At 45.6% G+C, this 13,277-nt stretch overlaps 1 protein-coding gene across 3 annotated transcripts; it reads left to right on the top strand.

The window, feature by feature from the left end:
• The first annotated feature begins 4,610 nt into the window (after positions 1–4,610).
• upd1 (unpaired 1) lies at positions 4,611–8,309 on the top strand. Of its 3 annotated transcripts, none has more exons than XM_033383411.1 (4): positions 4,611–4,848; positions 5,868–6,388; positions 6,468–6,617; positions 6,741–8,309. In XM_033383411.1, exons 1-4 carry the CDS (start codon positions 4,779–4,781, stop codon positions 7,503–7,505), a joined length of 1,506 nt encoding a protein of 501 aa, XP_033239302.1. In that variant the 5' UTR covers positions 4,611–4,778; the 3' UTR covers positions 7,506–8,309. The 3 variants fall into 3 exon arrangements, with proteins under 3 accessions (XP_033239302.1, XP_033239303.1, XP_001354349.1); XM_033383412.1 differs by having other exon boundaries at positions 4,612–5,004; XM_001354313.3 differs by lacking the exon at positions 4,611–4,848 and having other exon boundaries at positions 5,362–6,388.
• The last annotated feature ends 4,968 nt before the right edge of the window (positions 8,310–13,277 follow it).

Below are 13,277 nucleotides of genomic sequence, written 5' to 3'. Positions count from 1 at the left end.
CATCTGTTGAGCTCCCATTTTACAGGATGTAGCTCTGACTGGACCTCGATCGTGTATCTCGGTCTCTAGACCCCATGAGACTCGGACTTAAGTCCGACTAGTTGAAACTCCTTACGCCCAAAAGCCCACAGGGAAGGTCCCCGCTTTTTCCCACGCCCACATACTACGTAGACCTCATCGTAAACCTTAGGCATGGAATCTCCCGGTAAGAACGGGAAAACTACGGAACCCTGACCCACCCCAGGCCGGTGCAAGCGGGGCACTTACTCGAGCACGTTCCGCTCGCCCTAGGTGAGTCATTGCCGGTGGGGCCAAGTGTCGAGTACTTGTCGCGTGATTTGCGGGGGAGAGTGAGCATATTTGTGTGTATACGTGTTCTGGGGTATTATATTCCCTTTCTTGGGGCTGTCTCGCATTTACCGTTGCACACACTTCGGAGGCTTCGGCTGAAGGGGTAAGTAATCGGATCGTCTCAAATGAGATAGATGGGTGGGGGATCGGGGAACGTACCGGATCAGTTAGGAGCGATCAATGCGCGTGGCAATGGCGTCAGTCCGCTGAAGCGGTCTTAACTGTAAAATCCCACCATTGAGTCAGCATTCAGCAGAGGCATCAGCAACAGCGGCAGCACCAGAAGCAGCGACAGTGGCAGCCGCCAACAAATTTATGAATGAAACCAGTCGAAACGTTGAGAGTCGCCGCACAAGTGCTGCGGCACTATACTACCCAGTACTTAGATTGTATGTATGCAATGGATTATGCAACTTATCGATATACATATGTATATCTTCACACCTCCATTCTATTTCTACTTAATGCCAAATAAATGCAAACTATTTCCATTCGGTTATATGTATGTATCTCGTTCACTTCGCCAGAAGGCGCAATTCAAAGTTCCACGAGCTCTTTCTCCTTATAAACTCAATTGTACATACGGAGCCTAATATACCCCTTTACTCTTTGGGTACCGGGTATAAAAAGACTTTGCTCCGCGAGCCGAACCTGTTCTCTCACTTGCCTCGTGCCCTCAAACACTTCACTCAATCCACCAGCCGCTCTCTTGCACTCTTTCACTCAACCGATGTACACTCTCGCCGAGCGTGCGAGACGCTCACGGATTGGTCGAAGCTGTTCGTGTCGGTCAATTGGCCCAGAGCCAATCGTTACACCACACACACATATACACACTCCCCAACCCACGTCCGCTCACACACGCACTCGGATGTAGGGTGGCCCGAATATATGCTCTGGGAGAGCTCGGTGCACCGCCCCTTTTGGCTCCCCGCCAGCAGACTACAGACTCGGATTATGGGCTTCACAACTGACAGGGCTCTTCTTTTGAGTGTTTTCCTGGGGAGTGGAGCTAGGGTCCAGATCAGTTAGAGAGCGCTCCTTAAAAAGGCCCTTCCATCAGTTTCCATCTGGAGCATTGATAGACTTAATTAGAGGCTGTATGAAGGTGGGATGTTAAGTAGTTTCTTTGGACGATGTGATAACTTAATGCTCGCCTGGGGTCTCTTACAAGAAATTTCTATACATATAGATACCTACGATGAATGAAGACACCTCTGGTGAATTTTACACGGTATTGAAGGGAATAGGTATAGAAGCACTGCCCGCGCGGGGATAAGGTATCTTGGTAGAAATTAGTACGTACTTTTATGCTGGGGACCTCCTACTCTGTTCCCAGTCTGTCTGACCCTGTAGGGATCAGAGTACATATGTACATATCTTGGCCACGTTCCGGTTGATTCCAGAGCGCGTGCCCAGTTAGGCCGCCTATGTACATAAGTATGGATCAATTGTTGTATAGTGAACGGCATAAATAAAACTGTATTTCTGCTGCCTGCCGGTTTAACAAATGTACCCTCCTTGCCGAAAAAATGCAACTGTTCCTCAATATATACATATGTATACATATATACTTAAATCTATGAAGATACATTCTTAGAGGGCATGCGACTTGATTAATGCGAATGATTAAAGATTTAAAGTTTCATTCTTGCAAATCAAAGATCCTATTTTGGGCAGTTTATAGGTTATTAGTTTTGAATTCAAAATTGCTGTGATGTTCAGAAATATGGATCTATTTTTAGAACGATCATACTTGTGTATAAGTTTGATTGATTTTTCATCAAGGAGAAATTCTTCAATGATCACCTTTTTCTATGACTATCTGTATATACTTGGATATAGATACTGATCATTTTTGGTTACCAAATACCTCAGGATTCCTTTCCCAAAGATCATTTTCCTCCCTACACTGTTGTCCTAATAAAGCCCATAACGAATGGAAATTGCTTGGGCATTTTGGTAGTACGGTCGGCAGCAATGAAAGGATAAAGGGGTACGGAAAACAAACAAGCAAATAAACGACCGAACAAATCGACTAACGAACCGTTAGCTTAAGAAAAGATACGACACACAGGGACTTACAGGGGGAATCATGATAAAGCGAACAATTTTACGCATAATCAAAAAACTTCACAACAACTTACCCTGAAAAAACTAACACCTCGCACTCCTACTCGTCCACTGAGTCAACGCTGCCGTCTGTTGCACACACCCACAAAAACAATGCAATTGGAAGGCAGGGTAGGGGGCAGAGGTAAAGGGACAGGAGCTAAGCAGCATGTAATGACTGAGAGTCGGCCGTATCGATGCTCGTTGTCCGAGGTCGAGCCTAAGACCGAGATCGAGACTGAGGTGTTCGTTGTGGCAATTAAAGCGTACCCTTAGCATTCGATACGCCGCTAAAAAATTACACCATGACAAGACACAATGCATTCAGAGAGAGAAAGAGAGAGATAGAGAGATCGCAGACCTTACCGAACAACTCAATTTTGTAGCAAAATATTTTTGTTGTCCAGAACGAATCGCAAGTAAAACAGAAAGGACATCCTGCGGTGCTCTCCGTGTTCTCTGCTTCTTCTCTGTGTGTGTGAGTGTGTTCCGACAGGAGCAGCAGGAGCTCATCAATGCAATAATCATGTCCATCGATAGAGACACGATACCCTCTGACCAAACTCATACCCACAGCCCTACCTACACCCCATTCCCAACAACATTCCCGGATGAAGTTGTTTCTTTGGGTGCGAATTGTTTCTGTTTGTGCTGCCGCCCCGACCGAAGCAGTTCCCAAAGGACATAGGCACACAAAAGGTGGCTGCCACCTTGATATATGCGTTTCCCTCGCTGTGAGTCCTGTGGGTCCTGTCCGGGCTCTGCGCCGGTGGCGCGCGGCGAAATCAAGCGAGTGGCCCCGCTGCGAGATACGGCTGCTTCCTGCTGCCAGCGTTTCCACTTACGGTTAGACGCAAAGCCAATCCATTCCTCCGTCTGATATCTGCTACGAGTATCTTCGAGGTCTCTTCGCCTCAACTTCAGCCTCAGATTTAGCCAACAGCTGTTCGAGCCTAGGAGAATGTTGCCATAATTCCGGGATGCCATCCAACAAAGCGGGAAAACTCAATTTAATTAGCCCGTCAATTGTTTAAGCCAGGGGCGGGGTAGGGGGAGGCGGAGTGATGCGATTCCGGAGTCTGACAAGGGGGAGGCCTAGGTAGCAGCAGACCAACCCATAAATGACCCTCATACCTAGTCGCCAGCTGTGCAACAATTCTGGCTCTGAGAGCCAGTGGCATTCTATGTAAAGTTTCTGGCCAAGGCAGCCAGGAGAACAGTCTTAAAGGTACTTCTCGATTCGGTCAAGACAAAAGTCGAGGAGTATCAGTGTTCCCAAATAAAGAGTACAACTGAAGTGTTCTCGAAACTTCTTAATTTATTGAACACTTCTATAAAAGACTGAAATTCCTTGATAGTTACTATATTAGAGAGATTTGTATAAGAAATGATCTATAAAAGACGAATAATCTTCTCTCTAGAAGTATAGAATTTTGATTGGTTGGTTTAAAAGCGATATCGCATGGAAATTACTTCTCTGATTTGTATGCTATTACATATGTACATATACATATGTACACATATGGGGGCTCTTTTTTTTTTTAGCACGAATAGGAAGAATATCTGTTGAAGCGCGGTTTTTATAGAGTTGAAGACAAATTATGTGCCGTAAAGTTTTAGAATATTTTGAGTCATATTCTTCACTGCTTCCTTTTCAAATTCGGTAATTTTCAGGACTCTTAACGGACAGCGGTGTGAAAGAGATATATGTATAAACAGATCCTTTGGGGAAGGCACATATTCAGCACAGAATATGCAGCAGGTAGGCCTTTCCCTCTCCCGCTCTCTTTGAGTGAGTGGCCGTGGCCCGGATTGGGCGAGAAGGAAAACTGAGTAGTAATGGCGACAATATGGCCAGCAAAAGAGAAGGCAGACAGGCAGCGGAAAAGGGACAGAGCGAGCGAACTAGTGATCAGGTAGACACAAATGCACACACAGCCACGGACAATCGTGCAGGTGGGGACCACAGGCAGGCCGAGCCAGAGGATCTTTCGATCTCAGATCTTAGCCAGGCAGAGCGACAGAGACACAACAACAGCGTACCGTTCGTTTTTCTTTTTGTCCATTTTTCACATAAACACCAACTGCGACGCCGACAGAGCTATCGACGTCGACTGAGCGCTCAGTTCGCTTCAGTTTCAAATTCAGTTTCAGTTTCGGTCTTTTGGAGTTGGTCGAAGCTGTCTTCGAAGCGGCCCCAGCCGCAGCAGCAGCCTCTGCCTCTCAACAAAGAAAGCTGGTCGAATTCAGCTCAACTTTGGGTTCAGTTCGGTTTCATACTCGGACGTGATCAGAAGTGTCCGCGAAGTGATCAGATGCTCATCAGCTCCAGCAGTCAAGAAACAGTCCCAGAACAAGACACCGACAACATCCTCCACAGCAGTGGTGTGTGAGATTAATTTTTTTGAGTGTTGTGTTGCAAGTGCCAGTGCTCCCCACATTGAAAACGATTACCAACGGATTTTGATTCTAGAACGGAGCACATTTACCAGGGATCCACGGGAATCCTTACTGAAAAAAACTTTTCAACTATAATGCGGTGTGTGTATTTTTTTCTGATTTCATCAATAATTCAAACTATGTTTATCAATTAATTGGCAACAAGAATATATTAGTTTAGGCAGATTTCTTCGAAACTATAAAAGAGTTTAAATTTACATTTTATTAAACTGCAACACAATGCGAATTAATAATAATCCGATTTTACTGGGTATTTTTTTGCGAGGGTTTTCTTATTATAATTCAGCAAATACTTAAGGACCAATCAGTTGAATAAAAAGGCAATTTGAGAAATATTGAACATTTTTCGGACAGAATGGAAAATATATTGGGAAAAACTGTTTTGAAATGTGTTCAATAAAAATAAATGGTGGGATTTTGTTTCCTTGCTTCCCGCCAGCGAGCTTCCTTATCGTTTGGTCATCGCTCTGTTTTTCGCTTCAGGTCCCCGTTCTCCGATCTCCCGATCAGGCTCCTCTCGATTTAGTTGTCTAAATTAACCAGTTTGCCCCTATTCTCGACCAGATTTCGCCCTGGAAAAGCTAACAAATCCATAAAAGGCGCCAAAAATTTAAAATAATAAAGAAAATGTCAAAAAAGCCGAACAAAATTCTTAACGTTCTCGAAAGGTTGCATTTGCACTTCCCCTGAAGGAAGCCCATTCTGGAAGGATTTTTGTAGTCGGAATAGGACTCGAATCGGAGTCGAACGCAGATCGCCGATGGCTGATCGTCAGCTGGGCGCTCAGGCCCTGGCTGAAGTTTATTGCATTCCCGAAACTCATTTTGCGTATTTTTTCTTTTCCTCCCGCTCTCACCTAATCCCTCCGTCGTGCTGCCTGCCAACGATCGATACGGACACGAACACGGACCTAATCACAATAACGGATTCGGATCCATCCACAGTTGGTTGGCAGTGCGCTGCAACCACAGCTAAGGACATCACGACGGCCCGGAACGGGAACTGGAAAAGCAACGGACCCAGGACGAGGATCGGAGTCCATCGAAGTCCAAGAGCCGTGCGGCAGGACAATGCGGATATGTGCTCCCAACTGCCGCACTTTATCTCCCTGCTCCTCCTTCTTGCGCTCAACGTGCTCCTCGCGGCACCCGCCCACACCATGGCGATGCAGACGGCCAGCGGCGGCCTCACGGTGATCGATGCCACCCGTCTCCGCACCACCACCACCAGCAGCATGGCCCCTCACAGCCTCAGTCTCAGTCCCAACCTCAGCTCCACCTCCGTGGGTTCTGGCTTATCCGGCTTTTCCTCGCCGCAGCGCAAGCGGCACAGAAAGAGGAATAGTAATTGGATTGACTATCGGAACTTCAACGAGAGCACCACGGCTCTGGAGTGGGTCAACCCCTGCGGAGGATCCTACCATCCCTCGGCTGGGGATCGCTTTAGCCGTCTACGACCCAGGCAGGTGAGTTAGTAGCCAAGATTATCCCCTTGCATTCCTAGCTAATACATTATTCTCCTTTTCTCTCTTCTCTTTTCCGTAGAGCTTCAATCAGCTGAAGCGCCACGCCTTCCGGGAGTACCGTGGACTCAACAGCAGCCAGGACTCGGTGATCGATATCCGGAACATGACCATGTGGTCGCTGCACACTCAAAACTACAAGTTCCTGCCCAAGCTCAAGTCCAACTCCACGGTAAGTCAGTTTTGTAGTGTCCATTCTGCAGAATCTAGTGTTCAATCTGTCCCCTAGCTCCTTCTCCTGCTGTGACCATCTGTGACTGACGCTCTACTTTTGCTTTCCCTTTCTTTCATGCAGATTGCCCTGAAGCGATGGTACCGCAATATGCAAACGTACGTGGCCAGCTTCGCCTATCTGCGGCGACTCCAGATACGCTGGGACCAGCGCTTTATAACCCGCGAATCCACCACTGCACGGGAGCTAAGGGAGCTGCTCCTCAGCTCCCGGCGCATTCTCTGCGAGCTAGAGACGGCCGTGAATCAGACTAGCCCCCGTCGGAAGCATCGGCGCAGTAGCCCCAATGGATCCATATCCATTGGCGTGCAGCTGCCGCAAATCTCACGGACTGAGATGAACAAGCGCCTTAAACTGCGCAGCAAGGGCGCTGGGGGTCCTGGGCCCATTTCAGGAGCCATCACCGGTTCCATGAAAACAGCCAACGAGGCGGACTCTATTGACATGCGGTTCGTGAAGCACCACTACTACGAGTTCCTGCGCACCATGTGGCAGCTGCTCAGGCGCGACGGCAAGCGAGAGAAAAAACGTCCCCACCGGCCCCACCAGAAGCAGCAGCCCCGTAAACAGCAGACGGAGCTCCAGAGTCCAGCCAGTAGACAGCAGCCTGCAAGTCGCAGTTTCAGCCAATCATGGACTGGAACCAGTTCCACCTCGAATTCAAACTTAAATAGCAGGGACTTCAACGAAGTCTCCAAGCCTACGATGGAGTCCGAGTACACTAGCAGCACCAGCACCGGCAGCGCCAGCATTGGAGGCAGACGCGGTAAACGGCAGTCGGCGACAGCAGGCAGACAGCAGACGCAGCGACGCGTGCAGCGCACGTGAAGCATACCCATACCCCGATACCAATCCTCCAATTAAACACCATTTCAAACTTCGACCACAACCGAAATCTATAGATGGTATAGTATAGTAAAGTATTTGAATGTCATCCTATGGCACTCTACCTCTTTTCTTCATCGCGAACTGCCCGAACTGTATTGAGCATCCGACCATACCATTCCGAAATAAGGGAAACCAGAATTGCAGCTTATTTGAGGACTTTTCGAAGTTCGTAGCAGTTCGTAGGAGAAGTACCATAGGAAACATACCGCAGTTGCCGTTCTAGTCACAAAGGAGCAACCGCTAGATCCCTAACCCCCAGAGAGCCTCTCCTCATTGAGATCTTTTTCGGCATCCTAACTGGAAAGTATTATTTGACTCTATTTATAATTGCATTATTTGTGGCATCGTTCTAAGCTCTAAATTATGTAACCCCGTAGATTATAAGGCGATATAATATATATATATATGTATGCATATATAGTGAAAGGTTTAGGCATAAAGTTTTAGAAGAGAGGCATAGATATATGGAACCATTTTTTTTTGGTAGCTAAGTTTGTGTGACATCTGTGATATAGTCGTGAGTGTTGATAGTACGCATTTTGCTTAACTAGTTCTTATTTGCCCTCATCCCCCCATTACCTTAACTCTTGCCTTATTGTATATATAAATAGATCTTATATACGCATGTTTCGTAAGTAAGTACATACTGAAATCGATTTTCATATTTATAGAACAACTCCACCTCCCTGCTATGACTAAGCCTGCAGCGTAATAAGTCGATCAATAAAACGAATGAAATCTGAACTTAAAGAATAACTCTTTGAATGGGAAATGGGAAACAGGTTTACTGAAGATTTCAATACCACAGCTGAAGGACGATGATCGCCTCGGTAATGATGGACTTGCCAAGCTCACTGCAAACATGAAAGTTTTCGTGCAAAACTTGATCATACAATACTTGATCGTACTATATTAGACAAGGGATATATGGTTTTGGTGGGGCTTGTCGATATTTCCCATTTTAAACGGTCCTAGAAGGCACAAAGAAGTAATTTTAATCACCTATATCTCTGGGTCCTGGCCACTGTCTACTTCTACTGCTTACTTCTATAAATATATACTTTTCTTCAAGTGTATTTTAACATAATAGAATGATTAATAATTTGCATCTCATTTATATCAACTCGATCATTTTACACGAACATTTTTTAGTTGTTGACGCTAATAAATACATATGAGGTATGTGTTCCGTCAGCTGTCAGCTGAGATCGTTTTTACCTACGGCTTTGGTCCTTGGTCGCCTTTGGAACTGACTTTTATGATATCCAGCGGCGCCGTTAAAATATTAGCACTTCAAACTATGCTCCCTTCTGGGATCTTTATATCCGCCTCAGTCCCTTCGCTGGCAAGCAGCCATAGCACGCGAAATGTCAAAGAGCAGCTGCTCCGAGCCCCACCACCTGTTTACCTGGCAGCCTTGCCACTCTTCCACTCTACTATCAGCTGCAGTTAGTCAATGAATATGGTGTTGGCATTGCGCTGATCAAACTTTTGCCCAACTGTGGCAACTGGCACCATTGTCATTAACGTCAGCATCATCATCAGCGAGTCTTAGGCTAATCGATGAGGATGAGCAGCTGCTTATCCCTAGGGTTAACTAAAACACGGCTACGGCTACAGCTACACTTGTCACAAGTCGCATTCCGAGTCCCAGTTTGAATTCGAGTTCGGTGGCAGTTAAGTCCCCGCTTTGTTTTAAGCGGATTTAGGCAAATTTACTTTATAATGCCTTGGCTTATTGCCAAGCTCCGGTTAGGGCGCTCAGTGGCAACTTATAGCCAGGCTAGTCGGATTACTTGGCTCAGCTCAAACGGAAGCAGTCTGTACACTGTACTGTATGCTGTCCGTTGTCCATGGCATACTGTGGAGTGGACGGTCCTGTCCCTCGGTTTTCCGCATGCTGTTGACATGCCAATGGATTAGCACGGACCCGTAGTGCAAAAACATTTCTCGAATATTATAATGCCGCCTAAGCCGTTTATTGATTGCAATCGATCTAAAGGAAGTTCAACTCTCCTTCTGGCTCTGTCGCTGGCTCACGGTTTGTGTCGGTCTGGGTGTTGTCTGGCTTAGAGAGTCTAAGCTAAATCTGACCTGCCAGAAAAGGCCTTGCCCAGGTCTCAGGCTCTGGCTCTGTCTCTGTCTAGTGTCAAGTGTCCCCTTCCTGGCTTGGTACCGAGATCTGGACATGGACCGTGGGCTGCCATACCTTTGAGCCCTTTTGGGTAAGTAGGTGTTGTTATATTTTTAGCTGTCATAAATACTGTAAAACTTGGTAAATATTTAAACAGCGTTCACAATAAAGGCAAATGCCAAGAGGCTCGATATTCAAGTTGTTCGATGTTCGGGTTCGGGCTCGGGTTCGGTATTTGGGTTCGGAGTTCTCTACTCGCCGTTCTCCAGCGTTCGGCCATCTATTGTTTAGGCCTGGTCATAACGGTGGTTGCCATAGTGGTAACACACAGGCCTCTTTCTGAGTGTGTTCTGTGTGTGAGAGAGTCCTGCATCTTCTACCTGTCTTATACCTCTCCTTTCCATTCTTCGCCTGGTCTGCAATTTGAATATGTGTCGGATCTTGGAATGGCCGAAAGATTAACAACATTTAATAACCCATCATTTCGTCGGATCTCTCGTGCGCTTCGTAAGATCTACCTTTGTGTGCGTGGACGTGAACGGTTTTCGCAAGATAACTGCATTTTGTATCTTTATTCTGTGCCACTTTTTGCCATTGTCTGGCCATTTGCGCTCCTTTCTTTCTTTTTATTTCACAAATTCCCAATCTTTTTTGTTTTTTATTATCCTTCCTGTGCTTCTTGGAATCCCGTGCTGTCTCCAGCCTGTGGTCGTCCTGCGCTTCGCCGCTGTGCTCTGCTTAGAACAGAGTCTGTCTGTGCTGTATATTAACGGGATATTATCTGTATCTGTTTCCTTTATTTTTACCCGATCGAGCGACTGTCAAGTGGGAACTCAATTACGGAGGAACTTTACACAGCTCATCGGTTCGATTACGTTCGATTACCCAATGATGATCAATAAGAGTCGCCAGCGACTGAATCATTGAAGGCTAGGATATCTAAACTAGCTTTGCTTTCAATTAATTTCAATCAAATTAACTATTGTTTTATCCATGTAGTAGCAAAAGTTAATGAAATCATTAGCTATGAATAAGCTTGGGCTAACAAGGGGCTATCTTTCCATTCGATCAGAAACAATCCCTACGGATTGATGATCTAAACTAATTTTAACGTTTGATTCAATTGCGGGGCATTTAAATTATCTTTCAATTAGCTTCCTTTTAAACGTATTCATAATTGGTATGCATTTATATATAAGGGCTGGCATCAATTAGCGCGACACGACATTTGTCAATCTTCATTTCGGTTCGATTTTCATTCACACTGCTCTTAATTGATAATAATTTGCTCTGCCCTTTGCCATGCCTGATTTGCCGTTGCCATTTCTCATTCTAACTCCAGTTCCAGTTCCACTTCCACTTCCACTCCCACTGCCATTTTAATTTCTTGCTCGCTCAACATCCCATCACACATTCCATTAAATATGAGTAGCTCTCAGCCGAGGAAATTCGAGCACAGCAGCTCAATTGATTTATCAAATTGCGCGTGTGATCCAATTTGCCTATGCAAACACTTCAGTGATTGCTGTTGTTCCCGCTGGTGCTGTTTCGGCTTTTTATTACACCCGATACTCAAAATGAGTAAAGGGGTATATTAGATTTTTGGTGAAAATGGATGTGTGTAACGTCCCGAAGGAAGCGTTTCCGACCCCATGAAGTATATATATTCTTGATCAGCATCAATTGCCATTGATTGAGCTATGCCTGTCCGTCCGTCTGTACGTCCCTATGAGCGAATAGTGCAACGAGACCATAAGATCTAGAGCAACGACATGTATGTATGTATCCACACTTCTGTGATATGTAACTGTTCGAAGTGTATTTCAAAACTTTGCCCCGCCCCCATCCGGCCCTACCAAGGACGAAAATCGGTGGCATCCATAATTTTAATAATACGAGAAGAACGCAGAGACTGCAGAATCTTAAATAGATCGAATCCAAACTTGGTATTCACACTCCTCTGATATCGAAAAAGAACCTCCTCCGCCCCCGCAAAGGACGAAAATCTGTGGCAACCACAGATCTCAGAGACTATTAAAGCTAGAGCAACCGATTTGGTATTCACACTTCTGTTAGATCTCACTGTTACAAGTTTTTTTTGCCAAAATTTCCGCCCCCACAAAGGACGAAAATCTGGGGCAGGAGTGTGACTATTGCAACCAGATTGCCGAATCTGGATCCAAAAGGAACACATCAATTTGCAGTGGCTACGCAGCGCCCGACACGTTCTGATTTCTTTCTGTCTCTTTCGCACACACTCTTGTCGTTCAATGTTAGCGCCGTCTGCCGGAGGATAGTCATATTGATTATGTACCGGGTAAAATGTAGAGTTGCGGTCGCAGCAGGAACTCACAACGTTCCCCTTCGTTACTTAAATTTTTTTCTGTGGCTATTATTTGTTATTATTTATATTGACGTATCGATAGCACCGGGCGGCGCTTTGTCTAGGGCTCTGGTTCGGCCGGCTCCCACACGGATTCAATGGCTATGGTTATTTACACGATAAGTGCCTGATCTCTTCTTTGAAGATTGAAAGCAGCCGACGAGATTATGAGCATGGATGTTAGATGGGAAATGATTTAAGCTTATCAGCAGCCGCCACGGCGCGACAGAACCAAAACAAACAACACATCTATGGCCGGGCTATTGCGAACCTAATATCTCGGATTTCTAAGATAATATAAATAGATACTTGTGCTGCCAACGATAATTCCATTTGCAGTGCCGATAAAACCGATCAAATATGGGAGCTATTCAAAATGAATTGTGCTTAATTTACTGAAAAATACATATGTAACATATGTAATTATTTGGAGAGTGCGGTAAGTACTTTGATCGAGCCTCTCTGCTCATTTTTTTGTGCGTGTTCTACTTGAAATTAGCAAATCACTTTTTTCCGCTGCCGCTGTTGCTGCCACTGGTACGGCTGCTGTCGTTTTTCGTGGAGCGTCTTAATTATATAATTTGTGTGCTTGTCGGTGGGACATATCTTGTTTTTATTAGCATACATTTTAATGAGCATTTATGTAATCTCATAGAGTGCGGCTACATAAATCTCGCCAGCGGGTTCTCAGACATTCAAAAGCAGCGGTCTGGTCTGCGGTCCGTACTCCGGTCTGCTCAAAGGCATGCCTAACAAATTTTGCGTATGACTTAATAAACATGTCGTTGAACTGTCGCCGGCAGCGGCACTCCATTCCAGTACCAACTCCAGCTCCAGTTCCTCTGTGACCGCTTTGAGTCGGTCTGAACTTATATTTTATTTCGTTTTTCGTGGAGCACCTCGACAAACACTTTTTAATTTTTTAAAATTGTTTCCCTCTGCAATGGGCCCTAGCCCCTCTTTGCGGCTCCACAAACCTCTGCGGCTTCTGTGCACATTGAACTTGAGCCGAGCCGAGGAGAGGCGAGGAAATAAAAACAGTGCAGAGCGAACAGCACAGCACAAAATTTTAATTGCCATGAGTAATATTTTATTACACTTTGACACTGAATGAAAACTTCACGAGAACCGAACCACCACGGATGAGGTGGGAGAAAAGAGCAAGAAAAAACATATACAAGCCAGAAAGCTGAGA

The sequence above is a fragment of the Drosophila pseudoobscura genome, chromosome X (assembly GCF_009870125.1).
Source record: "Drosophila pseudoobscura strain MV-25-SWS-2005 chromosome X, UCI_Dpse_MV25, whole genome shotgun sequence".
Lineage (NCBI taxonomy): Eukaryota > Metazoa > Arthropoda > Insecta > Diptera > Drosophilidae > Drosophila > Drosophila pseudoobscura.
The sequence above is the reverse complement of the archived record's forward strand: the minus strand, read 5'-3'. Positions and strand labels throughout refer to the sequence as shown.